The sequence below is a fragment of the Musa acuminata genome, chromosome BXJ1-5 (assembly GCF_036884655.1).
Source record: "Musa acuminata AAA Group cultivar baxijiao chromosome BXJ1-5, Cavendish_Baxijiao_AAA, whole genome shotgun sequence".
NCBI lineage: Eukaryota > Viridiplantae > Streptophyta > Magnoliopsida > Zingiberales > Musaceae > Musa > Musa acuminata.
The window spans coordinates 1,283,281-1,299,607 of record NC_088331.1 but is presented as its reverse complement, the minus strand read 5'-3'; the positions used below and the strand labels follow the sequence as shown (position 1 = coordinate 1,299,607).

General features: G+C 42.0%; 3 protein-coding genes and 1 long non-coding RNA gene across 26 annotated transcripts; 3 read left to right on the top strand and 1 right to left on the bottom strand.

Annotated features, from left to right (window-relative positions):
- The first annotated feature begins 1,667 nt into the window (after positions 1–1,667).
- On the top strand, positions 1,668–3,314 carry LOC103983741 (F-box/kelch-repeat protein At3g23880-like). Its single transcript, XM_065185147.1, has one exon. The coding sequence runs from the start codon at positions 1,732–1,734 to the stop codon at positions 2,764–2,766; it is 1,035 nt and encodes a 344-aa protein (XP_065041219.1). The 5' UTR covers positions 1,668–1,731; the 3' UTR covers positions 2,767–3,314.
- A 1,368-nt stretch (positions 3,315–4,682) lies between these two features.
- Positions 4,683–7,231, top strand: LOC135675035 (proline-rich receptor-like protein kinase PERK4). Its single transcript, XM_065185294.1, has 9 exons — positions 4,683–4,966; positions 5,051–5,184; positions 5,303–5,839; positions 5,923–6,009; positions 6,087–6,157; positions 6,340–6,416; positions 6,502–6,649; positions 6,735–6,896; positions 6,977–7,231. The coding sequence occupies exons 1-9, from the start codon at positions 4,683–4,685 to the stop codon at positions 7,229–7,231; spliced, it is 1,755 nt and encodes a 584-aa protein (XP_065041366.1).
- A 478-nt stretch (positions 7,232–7,709) lies between these two features.
- LOC108952933 (uncharacterized) lies at positions 7,710–14,784 on the top strand. Of its 23 annotated transcripts, none has more exons than XR_010513149.1 (12): positions 7,710–7,825; positions 8,400–8,538; positions 9,638–9,741; positions 9,821–9,936; positions 10,223–10,430; positions 10,511–10,671; positions 10,904–11,043; positions 11,460–13,048; positions 13,180–13,221; positions 13,376–13,518; positions 14,105–14,339; positions 14,440–14,784. It is a non-coding gene; the product is annotated as an uncharacterized LOC108952933 (long non-coding RNA). The 23 variants fall into 23 exon arrangements; XR_010513147.1 differs by having other exon boundaries at positions 7,719–7,854; XR_010513151.1 differs by having other exon boundaries at positions 7,721–7,871; positions 8,468–8,538.
- Positions 9,363–14,235, bottom strand: LOC103983562 (uncharacterized). Its single transcript, XM_009400796.3, has 5 exons — positions 14,102–14,235; positions 12,938–13,005; positions 10,593–12,848; positions 10,193–10,301; positions 9,363–10,027 (listed from the first exon to the last, which is right to left on the bottom strand). The coding sequence occupies exons 1-5, from the start codon at positions 14,217–14,219 to the stop codon at positions 9,411–9,413; spliced, it is 3,168 nt and encodes a 1,055-aa protein (XP_009399071.2). The 5' UTR covers positions 14,220–14,235; the 3' UTR covers positions 9,363–9,410.
- Positions 14,785–16,327: the final 1,543 nt, after the last annotated feature.

The following is a 16,327-nucleotide window of genomic DNA, read 5'->3' as shown; positions in this document are numbered from 1 at the left end:
ATGGTTAATACCCAACCCCTTGATCATGGTTAGTAGAGGAGGTTAGTGACTGATGCACTCACCTTGACTGGGGAGGGAGTCAACAACCAACCCATTAGTCCCGAGTAAAAATGGGTCGATGCCCGACCCCTCCATTATGGTTGGTGGAGTAGATTGTCACCAGATTCACCCACCTTGGATGCTAGTCATAGGTATTCTACAAGTCAATCACGTGAGTGATGACATATGTGATATGATACTCAGTCTTTTTGCTTATTATTATTATTATATTTTTCTCACTTTATATTACTTATTGCATGAATATATTGTGATATTCATGGATTTGTGCAATGAGAATCAGATCATGATAAGATCACGATAATGAGATCGATTCACCTTTAAACACAAACCCTAAATAATGATAGTCATATATTACTCAGAGAGACATCAAGATTATCGGACGGACTAGTGTGTTGTATACTCATCCATATGATAGAGATGGCTAATCTCATAGTTGCTCGTGTTGGGACACTAGGGCTACAATGCAAGCGCTCATTGGAGAATGAGTTTACTGATTGATCTGCTCATGAAATGCTAGATGATTGATGATATCTCTATCATATAGTGATTCTATCATCCCAATGGTATACCTGATCCTTAGACTTGAGGCACCAAAGTTGTCCTGTATGAGTACTCCACTCTTTGATACCATACTTATAAGTTTGAAAGTTCCAAATCTAGTACAACCGGTCATCAAGAGTGACAGCTAATCTTATAAGGGCTATTGAATGTCGATAGAGGATCATCTGCTCTTGGTATCATGAGAGGAATATCTTATGTGTTCTTGCTCAGATAAATCCTTGGTCAAGGTCATTCGGATTTAGAAAGAAAGAGTTCTTCAAGAGAATTCGATTAGAGCGAGATTCGAAGAGAAAACTTATCGCTAAAGCAGAGGCTATGAGAGCTAAGTTAGCGATGCAACTAGAAGAGGCCAGTAATTGAAGATACATAACAATCATAGCACAGAGGTTGAGTTGCTACGACTTACCGAGAGCTAGACTCAATGAGGACCTATGACTCTAAGCTTGTCAAGCAAGTTATCATGCCCAATGAGTAGGTTATGAGTGTGATTGAGCAGTTAATTATCATGAATGAGCAGACTTAGAGTATGAGCAACGAGTTAGGAGCTTTAAAGGATACATTAGAGGCTAAAAGGACCATGATATAAAAGTATCAAGAGAAGGCAACTATCGACTATAAGGCCTTTTTTGTCGGGTTGAGAAAGGGTTTGGAGAGGCCAGGGGTCACCTTGTATCGATACGGATATTATATTGCCTTAGCTCACTTCAAGACGGGTTACCTCAGGATAGAGATTGATCCATTCATCAAGTACTTGAAAAACCATAATGTTCTATAATTACCTATATCCCCTTCAACAATGATCCCAAATCATCATATCGCTCTAATGCTTAGTTCATCATCTTGTCATATTATACTAGCCTTCGTTGAGTCATCGGATCTGTCTACCTGACTAATATATATATATATATATATATATATATATATATATATATAATCACTCGTCTAAGTAACGGAGAGAAACCGCGAGAACTTCATGCAAGAAAAAGACGGAGACGACAAGGCCATCAAGAAGTGACGCGAAAAGTCGTCGGCCATCAAGAAGCGATGCAAGACGACGACCATGACGGCAGAGGGGATGAGACGGCAGAGTGGGGGCGCGACTACGAGGGGATGACGCGGCAGAAGGTTGTCCATAGAATCCTCCTACTCCTCCCGGCGAAATCCCTCCTACGCTTCCGCTGCGTCTCCCGCCGGTGGAACGGCATCATCTCCAGCAACTCCTTCGTGCACGCCCATGCCGCCGCTCCCCGCCTTGTTTCCGGCCTATTATACCAGAGCAGCCAAGGCACGGTGGTGTACGCCGCGTTCTGCCACGCCACTGCCTCCCTCCCCGACCCTTCCCTCTCTTTCCTCCCTGAGCCGGTCGCCGTCAAGGCCTCCGCTCGGGGCCTCCTCTGCTGCCGCGGTCGCTTCTCGTTGATGTACTACGTCTGCAACCCCACCACCGCCGTGTGGGTCAGTCTCCCGATGCCGAGGAATCTGCACAACTACGACACAGAGGTGGTGTTGATGATCGACGATCCGCCCCGGTCCAACCGCGTCTCCGAATTCCGTGTCGTGTGCGCATTTCCTCAAGTCGATAGACTACATCATGTCTGCGGCTTGGAAACGTTCTCAACCGACGAGTGGCGGTGGGCTACGTCGAAGTGGACTCCGCGCCTGGGACGGCTGTTGCCCGGGTCTGGCGTGGTGGTCGGCGGGCGAGCGTGCTGGCGGACGACCATGAACACAGTGCTCATGTACGACCCCAGGAATGAGGAGCGGTGGGGGTTCGAGAGGCCGGAAAGAGACCTCGACGGCGTCACGTGGTGGGAGATCGGCGTGATAGAGGGGCAGCTCAGCGTAGCGTACGCGAAGGTGGCATCGACGCCCGAGTCATCGACGATGGTGGAGGTGATGGTGGCCGACAGCGACTCGTGGTCCTTACGGGGGGCGTTCGGCTTCGGGCCAGGGTCGAGAGAGAACAACCTGAAGCCCCTGAGGATGGAAGGGGACGAGGAGTTGCTGCTGTGGGATGGTCAGAGGCACATCCTGGGCCGCGACATGGCCGGCCGGGCGACAAGGCTCCTCGTGGTCGACGCGCCGGCCACCTTCAGCGTCGAGTTCGTGCCTTACACAGCCACTCTACTGCATGTGAAGAGGTAACGAGCTCTTGATCTATGTGACCTCACGTCTTTGATCCACAAGTGTTCGACGTAAAGTTTTGCGTGCTTTCGTGGGTTCTCCATGATGCGGGCTTTGAGTTCTAGTCTTGCTATTTGGTGTTGCCGATGCAAAATCTTAATGATATGTGTGAGGAGTTACACTTTGTTTTCGTCAAATCATCATACACTTTCAGCCATTCTATTCTCTTCCATCCAATATTTCTATTCTTTCAATCATCCAAAGCATTTATCTTCATCACTCGTATATCTCCATACATATGTTTGGAAATCCATTGTAGGGGGATCAGAAGCCAACCCGCCGGCGCTTCTACTTCCAGCCGCGTGCAGCGCTGAATGGATACTCAAACGAAAAGGTGTTTTCCGTTCTGCAATACTTCGGTCTTCTTCTTCTCTTTATTCTTCAGCAAGCTGACTGTTTTCATCCAACAATTAAAAGGCATTGGCTGTGGCTTGAAGAACTTGTTGTCGCTGGAAAAAAATGTTTTCTGTTTGACATTGATTCGGAATTGTTGCATCTGTTTGATAATATGAGACCCAACAGGAGACATGAATGGAATTTGTAGAACAAACAGAGGATTTCTACGGGTTATATTTTTCTTGCTGCAGTCTGATTTCTTTGGAGATTTCTCATTTATTCCTCTCAAGTATATATATATATATATATAATATAAAGATTTTTCAGATAAGTAAAATATTTATTGTGCAAAATTATAATTGATATTAACTAACTTGAATTAGAAACACATTTATATACCTAAAATGCTTCTAATGTTTTTGTAAACATTATGAGTTTTTGAAGTGTATTAACGTTATTTGACTATCTAACTCAAAATTAACAGAGATTAATCAAATCTATACATACATGTATAGGATGTTAGATTTTACAGGAATATGTATAAAACTCTAAATAAGATTAATATAATTCAAAATCATTAAGTTTTTTAAGATTATAAAAAAGTAATTTTAGGTACTTAAATGTGTAAAAGAAATGTTCAAAAAATAATGTTGAAACAATTTGCCTTTTTTTTTGTTTCAACATTATGTTTTGAGCATTTCTTCTAGAAAAATATATAATCATTTAACATTGACATATTTAAATACCAAAAATTAATTTTTATAATCTTAATAATATTATTTAGGGTTTTAGTTAATAATTAATAATTAGATGATGAAGATTAATCACCATTACACATATTCACACATAATCTATATGGTTAAACTTAGTAGTGAAAACAACAGTTATTTACTTTAGAGGAATATATATTTGCAAATTTGCCATTTTTGTTTTAGCATTCTATTTAGGAAAATGTAACCATTTGACGTTGAGATTGCAACGATCGCACGTGCCAAGGAAAACGTACGTCGAGCGGTCGCGCGGGAAGCAGTTTACAGCCGGCCAATATTAGGCTTCCGGTCAGCTAAAACTGGGAACCTGAAGGGTCTTCACTCGCTCCTCTCTCTCTTTCTCTCTCTCTAGTTTGTCTTCCTCCTCGTATCTGTCTCTTTCTCTTCTGTTACTCTGTTTATCCCATTCCTTTCTCGCTTCGGTTCCAGCCTTCTTATCTTGGGTTTGCTACTTGGATGGCACTGCATTCCAAGCATTAAAGCGGTGGTGTTTGGAGGAGGACGAAGCCACACGCTCGACGCACCTTCTCCTCCCTCGCCCTTCTCTGACAACCATTCCCCTCTCCTGACATTACAGGAGGTTCCAAGGAAGATAACAGGATACGTATGTGGTCACGTGTGTTCATTGCGCTCCGCAGCGGCTTTATCTTCTTTGTTGTTTTGATGCCTTTTGATCATGGAGTCTTTTTGCAGGTGGTCTTGATATACTGCGTTCTCTGATAGAGGGAGAGTGGTGAGTCCTTTGGATCTTAGCTTCCGTCTCCGCAAAAAATGTCTTCTGCTCCGCCGCCGGATGGTTCTTCATCTAACTCGAGCGATTCGTCTTCGTCATCCTCTCCACCGACGTCTTCGAATGCTTCCCCACCTCCTCCAACCGATAGCACAACTCCGCCGCCACCTGACTCGGATGATAACTCGTCTTCGCCTCCTCCGCCGTCTGACTCAGATGGTTCTCATCGTTCATCATCGCCGCCGCCACCCCCGCCACCGCCACCGCCTCCGCCTCCGCCTCCGCCTCCTCCATCCCGATCACACAAGTCATCGTCGTCTTCAAAACAATTGTCACCTTCCCTTAAACATTCACATCCGAAAACATCATCCCACTCAAACGAACGCCACCAATCTGACGCGAATCTGCCAGTTATCATAGGGGTCGTGGCAGGAATCGGGATGTTCTTTGTCCTCATGATCATCGCATGCATTTGCTGCTCCAAGAAGAAGAAGAGGAAGTCTCACGATCCAATGAAGTACTACGCAAATGCTTCAGGATACGGTAACTGAAGCAAGCCTTTGATCCAATTCCTGTCTGTCATCATCGTTGTTCATGATATAAAGTATCTTCTTTGCAATGTTTTGATGTACTTCTCATGACTACGTATCTATGCTTGTAGACAGTGGGCTTTACAGCAATGGACCGCACCCGAATTGGCACAATGGACTCGAGGGTATGGACCATGTAGTTAAGGTGCCGCCACCTCCCGGTTCCTTCCATGGAGGAGGAGGGTGGCATGTTCAGCCAGGTCCGACGATGATGAGCAGCGGCGAAGTTAGCTCAGCCTATTCAGGGCCTCATGGGCCTGCCTTGCCACCTCCCTCTCCCATCGTCGCACTCGGGTTCAACAAAAGTACCTTCAGCTACGAGGAGCTCGCAGCTGCAACAAATGGTTTCTCGCATGCTAATCTGCTGGGCCAGGGAGGATTCGGGTACGTCCACAAGGGAGTTCTACCCAACGGGAAGGACATTGCGGTGAAGCAGCTCAAGTCAGGGAGTGGGCAAGGAGAGAGGGAATTCCAGGCCGAGGTCGATATCATTAGCCGCGTCCACCATCGCCACCTCGTCTCTCTCGTCGGATACTGCAGTGCTGGTTCGCAGAGGATGTTGGTGTATGAGTTTGTCCCCAACAAGACTCTTGAGCACCACCTCCATGGTTAGCTCTCGCTCTTGACAACTTCGGCATCATGTATGATACGCCTCTTATGATACTTGGTCACCTTCTGCTATCTATTGCAGGAAAGGGGCTCCCAGTAATGAACTGGCCGACGAGGCTCAAAATTGCACTGGGATCGGCCAAAGGCATTGCTTACTTGCACGAGGACTGTGAGTAATTTGAATGCGTTTCCTTCTTCCTCTCCTACACTGCAACGTCTAACCTTGTTCCGAATCATGTCATGAAGGTCACCCTCGAATCATTCACCGTGATATCAAGTCTGCCAACATTCTTCTGGACTTCAAATTTGAAGCCATGGTAAGGACATTCCAGCTTTCATCTTTCTTTGAATAATGCTGGTAGAAACAGCAAGAGGATCTGTAGAAAAACCAAGAAGAGAGCATCAGAATTGTAGTTTAGAGAAACAATGATTATTCTTATGAAATGGACCTTTAAGTTACTGCGTACAGAGACATAAATCCTGTATAAAACATATCCAGGTTGCAGATTTCGGGTTGGCCAAGCTGTCGTCGGACAATTACACTCACGTCTCAACCCGTGTCATGGGAACATTCGGGTGAGCAAGATGCTCTGCAAGAGGATAGCATTAATTAGAGTCGAGCAAACTCCATTAATATGTTCTTCCACCTTGATGAACACAGGTATTTGGCTCCTGAGTATGCGTCGAGTGGGAAGCTGACAGAGAAGTCCGATGTCTTCTCATTCGCAGTGATGCTTCTTGAGCTGATAACTGGACGAAGACCCGTCGACAACTCGGACGACTTCATGGACGATTCCATGATAGATTGGGTCAGTGTGCTACGACAGCATTATATACTGTTTCTTCTGCCAAATGCTCGTGGTTGTACTTTGCTCATCGCGCATGTTTGAACAGGCGAGGCCTATTCTAGCTCAAGCTTTGGCCGAAGGACACTACGACGAGTTAGCTGACCCGCGCTTAGGCGGCAACTACGATCCCATGGAGATGGCACGCATGGTGGCATGCGCCGCCGCCGGCGTTCGCCATTCTGCAAGGCGACGACCCAAGATGAGCCAGGTGAGATCACCAAACTCCTCCAAGATCCTCTGTTGCATGAAATGAATCACACCGGTTCTGATGCGACGAGAGGATTGCAGATCGTGAGGGCATTGGAAGGCGACGTGTCACTCGAGGACTTGAACGAGGGAGTCCGGCCAGGGCAGAGCACGCTCTTCAGCTCCGGCTCCGACTACGAGTCGAGCCCCTACACATCCAACGGGAACCGTGTCAGGAGGGTCGTGGTTGCGAGCTCCGAGTACAGTGCCGAATACAGTGGACCGAGCAGTGGAGGACTCTCTGGCGAAATGAGACCTGTTGAAAGCCAAAGACAAAGAGCTCTTCCACAGCTCTGAGGAGACAGGACATGGTTTCTCTTCGAGGACAATGATTCCTGAGCCTGTAATTTAAGGTAGACGACGGCTCCGCTCGAGGGCTCTGTTCCTAGCAATAAGTGAAGGTCTTTCATTAGTTTGATTTGCTCGCAGAGTGATTTCGTTGGTCATTTGCAGAGGAAATGTTTAGAGGAGGAGAATTGGAGGATGTTGTGCTTTATGCAATTGTCTTTGTTTTGCTCTGTTGTAAATGAACTGATAGATATAGGATGGAAGCATTTGGTTTCTGCCCAAATTTGCCTACACATATGTCGAAGAAGTGAACATGTGTGAGACTTTGACAACAAGAAGTCAAAACATGTGCAAACCTGGACCCGGCGGTCAACCGTGGACCAACCAGGCCCAGGTAACGGTCCAATCTCTGTGTTGGATGGCCTAAGCGGCCCCACATTATCGCCCGATCATGACTAGAACGACCCGGTGGCAATCTTGTGATTTTGGTGCCATAAACGCTCTCACCCTATCAGGTGACATCGCCTCCGGAAGCCTTCAAGCAGACGGCGATCGGGGGCGAAGCGGTCCGTCACGCGCCATGACGACCCCCAGATTCGCTTGGTTTCGTTCTGATCTTGGAATCTCACCTCGTTCGTCGATTCCTTCGGTGTCCATCATCTCTGTTATGAGGATTTAATTTTCGTTGTTTTAATGAGGGTTTGTTGCTTAATGTATTGGATCTCTTTCGGACGATCATCTCATTTCATCATCGCCCTAGTTGTTGTTTTATGTTAGTGCTATCGTTTAATGGGTTGTTTTTGCTGTATGATCTTGAATGGATGAGCCGGGTTACAATTGTTCAGTTGTTGAGGGTATAGTTTATTCTCGTTCTCTTTTTCTTTGTTTGCTTCGTGAATTCTAGTTTTGACGATGATATTTAAGGTACAAAATGCGCCTGTTATGAATTTCTGATCAAGTTGTTTGTTCGTGAAATTCGATTTAAGTTCTGCGTGATTTTATACGAAATTTCTTTTCGCTGTCTACATGTTCTCCATTGGTTGGATTCACAAGAAAACCTAATTCGACAGGGATAGTCAAGTTGTTGTTTCGTATGCGTGGTTTTGGTTGATTTCTAATGCCCTCGGTGACGTTCATGCTTTGCCTAATTGTTCTTGTTAGTTGCCATTTGTTACAGTTTTTGAAGCCGTAGAATATGTTGACAACGACTCAATATAATACTCAACTTTATGGCTCATTTTGAAGATTTGGCAGTCTTTGTGCTCGATCATTGATCATGCATACGACTGGCGGTGCGTGTCCAAGAGCAGCTGTAGGTCTGTCAGAGCATGACTTCAACACAGATCGCATTATCAAGCTTTTCTTTTCTCGGTCCCACATGATTACATCATAGGTTCCGAAAGCTAGCACTGCATCTTGGATCTTCCCTTTAATTTCTAAAATCATACTTTAAGATTTATGAGGTGGAAATGGGCAAGGTTTTAGCAACAATAAAGCTATAATGTCCCAACTATTTTGGGTTCGGCTACATGAATTTTTTGCAGCCATTGAGCTCTATGCAACATAAGAAGGTAACAAATAATATTCAGCTCAAAGAAGGCTGGTTGAAGATGAAGCCTACTAGTGATCCTTATGGCACCTTTCTGAAGCATATTAATACTTTCTTTGGAGCTGAAAATTTTGATTCAGATATATGTGCTAGACATAGCTCCAGCTTATATCTAGTAAAGTGGGCAAACTGCTATGCTAATGATGTATATTCTATGCTATAAAGTATTATCCCTGAAAGGAAATCTTATGACCTATGCTAGTGGAAAAGTTTATTTTATTTTATTTTTTATAATTTGTATCAGAGAAATGCTGATATTTATGCATTAAGATCAATATTTCCTTTTACCTCAATGAGAACACTGTTCCTATCATGTAATTTTCTACACTTTTATGATTGGTTCCTGACTGTACTTAAAAAAAGTTTGTAAAATGGTTAGAAAGTTTCACTATGCTGCTTTTACCCTAGATTTTCCCTGAATGCACTAATTGACTGTAGGAAAGCGGTTGATATTAGGTTGAAACATATACTCTCCATATGGTCATATATGGGAACCTTTTTCTTGCTACACCACTAAATAGCAATTTTGGATTTCCACAATATTAATGCAAAGCATGAAGCAGTTTTCAGAATTGTTCTTTATGAAACATTGATGGTTGCATCGACTAGCTCTCTAGCTAGCTCATTGATGAGTCCATTCAATACATGCTTCTCCATATCCCTTACAATTTCGTCTTTTTCAACTGATGCAAATATACTGCTGTTCCAACCAATATCCCACAGACAGTTTATATCTGGTTTACTATTTTCAATGTCTCTTTCAAGCATCATGTGAAGGAATTCAGCAATGTCATCATTATATGTAGTTTCTTTGGGGAACTTAAGACTCTCAAGATCATCATTCAACTCCTTCACCAGTGCATCCAGGTATCTAGCTTCCCCTGTTGCATGAGGCCTTGTCATGGCACAGGTAACCTCTCTTTTCCCTTTTCTCCTCAGTAACTCATATCCACAGTCTAAAAGTAACTTGTTTTCCTCTTTTGGACAAGCCTGGTTGCTCGTTTGTAGAACACCAACTGGAATATCAATTTTGAAAATTTCTTGTGCTGTGTTGCGGAAATGCTGATTGTTAATCAGAAGTTGCATGAGGAAATGTTCATCCTTGGTAAGTGAACCTTGTCCATTTACTTCAGATATTGCCTGACTCATCTGATTTAGGGTATTACAATTGCTAAGCTGCCTGTCGTTATTTACATCTGCAACAAGAGATTACATACAATCATTAAACTTTTTTTTTTTTTCTAATTTTGTTGTTATGATAATTTTCAAAATTCAGATTGATTGTGTTGGGCTTGCATGTTGCATATATATATAGACACACACACACACACAATGTTTAACAATTACAATATTTAAGTTACCTTCTGTCAGCTTTTCCCTGTTGTTATAAGGTTGTGGTTCTGAATCTACACTGATGGAAGCTTCTTGCTCTGGTAAAGCCTCCAAAGCTGATTTTATTATGTCATCATCCTGGGAGAAAAATGTATGAGATGCTAGCAGGCCAATAAACAGAATATAGTGCAAAAGCTTCATGGAGTTGTGTCCTGGCCATAATGAGGTTTTCATATTATTCCAGCAAAATGAATTCACAATGAATCAGTAAGATTATCTGTTTTCTTCTCTGTGATAGATTTTGTTTCTACTTTGCCTGAGGTTTTAACTGATCTATTTTATCATAGGGCAAAAAAGAGATATTTTCATCGCTCAGAGTCAATGCAGATCGACTTTGTTGCTTCAATGATTGGAGAGAGGATAACTTACATTGGTCTCCGCAACTGTCTCCTCTTCTAATACTTCATTGTCTTTGCCAGCATCAACTGAAGAATTATCTGAAACCAAGGTTGATTTAGTTTTCTGCTCTAGATGTTGTTCTGAATTTGTTTCATGAAAGCTAACTTTTGTTCCTTTTTCTTTACTGATTCTTTCTTTCCATCTCTTCTCCAGATCATGTAAGAAGGATGATTGCTGTCTTTTCTCATTTTGTGTTCTATTATATCCAGAACTGTCCCCTAGAACTTTATGTCTTTCACCTTTCTGAACTTTCATGTTTGCTGTATCTACTTTCTTTGCAGTTGGAAAATTTACAGGCTTCATCAATGTTTTCACCAGAATTTGAGGCAGCTCTTTATCAGTTCTTGAATATGTCTGTAAGAGCTTCGTATCTTCAGAGTTCTTATGTGATGACGTTCTATCCAATTCAACATAGGCAGAGGTTCTCTCCAGTGTGTTTTGCATCTCTTGATGACTGCTCTTTGCATGTCCTTTTGGTTGCTCTACATTTCTATCCTTTTCTGAATTTCTTTCTATAGCTACAACTGTGCCGCTAGATAACATCTTATGCATGCTTATTTTCTCGGTAGATTTCCTAGATTTCTGTTCACTTTTTGTTGCTGCGGTGGCCTTCAACTTGATGTTTGTAGCACGCTCTTTTTCTTTTGCAATTTCACAAACTTCATTTTTGGGTTTTACTTTGACTGTTGCTTTTTGCAATGACCCTCGGGTGTTTGTCTGAGTGCTTGGAAGAGCTAAGCAATCTTGGCCATTGTCCTTTTGGTTCATGCATTTATCTTTATTGCCAGCTGTTTCATCATGGCTGATGGACGGTTGCTTCTTTTTGGTCCTTTGCAGGTCACCTTCTTGGTTTGATTTGCTGATAAGCTGGCGAACTGATTCAGATATGTTTCTTCTCTCTTCTTCTTTTTCTGCCATTTCTCTCAGTTGTACCAAATTCTTCTTGGCTATCCCTTCTTTTAAACTGTGGTTTATGTCGATGTTCTCGATCTTCCTATTGATTTCAAGATGCCTCTTTGGTGCATGATTTGACAATGGAGTCATGTTCCGTATATAATTTGTCTTCTCCTTGCTGCTTTTGTCCTTAGTTTCGTCAACACCGTTTTCATTCAGAATCTTGTTCTCTTTTCTCACTTTTTCATCTGCTATTGACGTCTGACCTATCACCATCTCTTTCTTAGACTTCGGTTCTTTCTTTCCTTCAACTTTTTTCCCCTCAGCCTTGGGCATTGGAAGTTCTTCAAGGCCCATAAGTTTAGCAACAATATTTGGCATTCTTACACTGCTGCTCACCAGGCTTTTAGGATCCAACTGCTTGGTGTTCTTTGAAGCAGAGAACTTGCCACTACCAGTTGAGAAGTTTCCAGGTTCACCACCATGGCCTTGTTTGTGTGTAATGCCTGAATACAAGGAATTAGGCAGCGATCCAGGACCACAACTCAGAGACTGTTTGTGTGTAGCGACTTGCGTTGATGCATCTAATGAACTCTGACTATAATTTGTTTTGGCTATACTTTTTTTGATAGAAGATGATGGCGTTTTTCTCTGCCCTTGAATTATGGTATCATCATTTGCTTTGGTGAATTTGTAGAAATGGTTGATGGACCCATCAAAAGAAATTCTGGGCTTGTACATTAGAGCCTTCCGATTGTCTTTGACGTCAGATGTTTCATCGTCTTCCACACCCTCGAGCAATTTGATCTGCCTCCCTTGAGACCCAACCATGTAATCTGAAGCCTCCTGCAGGGTGGCAAGCATTTTCAACGACTCTTCCAAATCTATGGCCCCTTTCAACAATTCTCTTCCAATCTGAATTGAATCCTTTCCAAAATTTGTCCTATCGGAGAAGGTTTCGAGGATCTTATTCAATTTCTGAACACCTTTTGATATTTCACCGACTTGCAAGTTGGATAAAAAAGGATATCGATCGGCATGATGTTTCGTGCTGTATAACAAGTGTTGATTTGCAGTTCCTGCATAATATATAGATCCACTATGTGGAATGAGCTCGTTACCAAATTTAGCTATGTAATGAAGTTTTCCACTATTACTGAGTGCCAGTGCTAGTGCCATTGACACATCGACAGAATTCTGAATGCTTGTGGCTCTTCCAGCAGGAACAATCTCCCGTGAAGCAACTTGAGGAGCAGCTGTTTTGTTATGTTTGGTGCTGAACCATATTTCCGTCACTTGTGCGCTGACCGGATTCTTGCTGCTCTGCAAACTCTGCCAACAAGAACAAAAATAACATCACTGAATGGTGCATACAGCCGAACATATTCCATTATTTAAAAAGTTGTGTTTAAGGAACTTGCATAGTTCTTCTTCTTCTTCATTATGTCTCCTGTTCCTCTGGACGACCGTCGGGAGCTGACATGATACTCTACAATATTATTCAAAGAAGATGATTAACATGTTGAGCAACCGTAAGATTCATACCTTTTCTACGCAAGACATATAATTCTCAAGCCAGGGATATATAGGAGATCTTTTAAAAATATCATCATTTGTGTTATTATGCTGGAAATGGCACTGATATGCATTTCTTGTTGCAAAGGCTGCTGCATCTATGCCCAAAATATGGAATGAAACAGCGAAGGTAGGCGCTGATCGAATGTAGACTTTGCTGTTGCTTTGTTTCTTTAGGATATTTCATGATCATGCTGTTGCTACTCATGATTTGGTTCCTAATGCGGTGGCACTAATGCTCGCTCGTTGCCTTTGTCATAAAATGACTTTTTTGTTTTCTACAGATGCAGAATTATTTCAAGCATAGAACAAGCTCGTCTGATGAAGGGATCTTAGGTCCTCCTAAGAGTTCTGTTCAGAAGACCTTGTTTCAGAGTATCTTGTTCAAACGGATCATGGAGGAAGCTGTCTACCCCATTCACCGAATGTAAGTCTGTGAGTGAATAGCTAGGATTCTTATCTAAGCAAATTTGAGTTCTTTTGTTTTATTTGAAACTCCTAAGATTATGCAATTATCCTAGCAACTCTTAATTAGGTTCGAGGGAGAAAGTTTTGGATAAAATCAATTTTTTTATATTTAAAAAAAATTAGAAAGCTTAAACTATAGTAGGTTGGTTTTGTCAACAATTAGCCTAAAGAATGCTCATAATTAATATGTCACCCAAAACATTTCTAATGATAGTAGAAAACCTCTAATTAAAGTTGTAAAGAAAATAAATAAGGAACTTTAAATTTCTTTGTCCATCTCAAACCTAATTAAGAGAGTGGAGCAGACGATGAGCATAATAATAATCAAGTTAGAAAAAGGGGAGGCAAGAAATTAATATTTCTAAATGCCCGTCGATTGATGAACTAAACGTTCTAATAAATAGTCTTTTTGTTTTGTGGTCTCTCTTCCATTCAAACTGGAATCAGGTAATGTATACATACTGAAAGGTCGAGCTATGTCATATGCTTAGATTAACTCATCCACCGCTCGCCATTTTGCTCTCACGGATGTTTTAACATACCAGAAGCAGGTGGCTGCGCCGGTTGCTGTCCCGATGACGATGCAACATATCCCAGCTTCTCCTTCCTCCTCCTGATGTCATCCAACAGCTTCTGTGCAAAATCCGGTCGCTTCGCCATAGACACACTCTTCTTCTTTCTCCTGTTAACCTTGTCGCCGCACCGTGGAGTTCTCCATGGCCTTCACCTTGAGATATCCGGTGGAGATCAGCGTGATGGTTATTTGTTTCACCGACGCAGGTAGGTGACTCCTCTCTTTGTTTCCGGGTGAACTGTCCATTTCACAGCAAAAGCGTGGGGCCATCTTTTACTCAACCGGGACGTTTATCTCGAACGCTAGATTCTGCAGCTGCTGCATGAGTGCGTCCGCGTCTGCCTTGGCTCCATTCCAAGCAAAGCAAGAGGCCTTCTCCTTGCGGAAGACTTCTTCCCAAGCTTGCACGCAAAGCTTCTTCGGCTGAGGAAGTGGGAGGTCTTGTAAGAGGTGGTGTGTCGTCGCATGGGCGGTGAAATGCCGGTGTCGATGTTACGTCTCCTCCTTTTTTTTGTTTTAGCAGCCAAAAACCCCCATGGATTGTGTTGATCCATCTATTGGAGCCATGACATCTTTTAGCTTTGAAGGATTCATCCCAACCACCGTTTCGACTAATTTGATGGACTTTACCTCGAAGATCTCGATTCTTTATCTGTAGTATGAATCGTTAAAGTTATGGCAATGGGGCCAAACACCATAGTAGTAGGATGAGGACACTGAAAAGTACAGTTTACCTGTTCTGATGAGTTGGATAGAATTAGAGAGATTTCTTTAGATCTTATGTGTATTTACATATGCATTAGTAGTAGAGGGAGATGAGAGTTTAGTATACGTCACGTCCTTTCTAATAGTTATGGGTTTGACTGACGCAAGTCTAATCTAATTTTGCGCATGAGAGAGTATGTTGGGGGGGTTTAATATACATCTGGTTTTTTCTCCTATCAATTCAAGTCAAAATAGTTATTGATGGTTGTTGATATAAAACTTTCAAGCTCTATGAAAGATCAGTTGGATAATAACTAATGAACTAATCAAAGGCTAGTAAATAAAAATAAACGAATAGAAATTATTACACTCCCATTCTCGTCGAAAACCACCATGTCACGTTCTTCTTTCGTTGGGACGAGAATAGCTGGTTAAGCAACATAGAGCTTTCTGTATGACCGTTAGGTAAAAAGAGTTATTTTATTGAATGAAGTGATATATATATATATATATATATTCTTTAATCATGTACTTAAAATTTTTATTATTTAAATTTATGATTGATCTTTAAATTGATTGAAGATATAAGGAATACAAGGATGGTATGTTTCTATCATGATCTTTTATCGGATGTTATTCTATATCTACTTCTGTCATGATTTTCTTTCATGCCTTTACAAGAGTGGGTTTTTGTCAAAGATACCAACAATGTAATTAAAATATCTTACGAGCGAAAGACTTTGTAAGGGAGCCTATTAGTTGGTCTTAAATATGAACGTGAGAAACACGTTGTTGATGTGTGACTACTTGATCTTTAACAAAGTAAAAATCGATGATAATATGTTTTATGTGTAAGTGGAATATTAGATTAGTGTATAGATAAGTAGCATCGACGTTATCATAATATATTATGGGAGTAGATTGGGAGATGATGTCAAGTTCGTGTAGTAGATTAGTGACACAATTAAATTCTATAGCAGTGGTGACGATGACTCAATATTCAACTTCAATGGTAGATTTTGCTATTGTATTCAGTTTCTCGGAACTTGATTGGTTGAACTTTGCCTAATCATAGATTTTGAGTGATTGATTTGATTACGTAAATTGAATCGAGAAAAATCTCTCCCTCCAAACTTATATAAATACACATTACCTCAATGAATGAAATCAATCCCTTTCATAATATATTCATCTATTCTACATGATATCAAAGCTTCCTTGCTTCTAAGCAAGGCTTCCTCCCTCTCCTATTCTTCTCTTTCCTTCATCAGAGTTCCCTTGACACTGATGAAGGAACTCTGATGAAGGAACGAGTAGCGAAAAGTGTAAGGGAACTTTGATGAAGGAAAGAGAAAAATAGGAGAGGGAAGCTACTCTTTCTTCTATTTAGAAAGATCAATACCACCAAGGATCAAGCTTCGTTTCCTCGCAACCGTTGAAGTCGTTCCCCTTTTCCTACTGTTGCCTTCCCTCCTCGGATGCCTCCTTC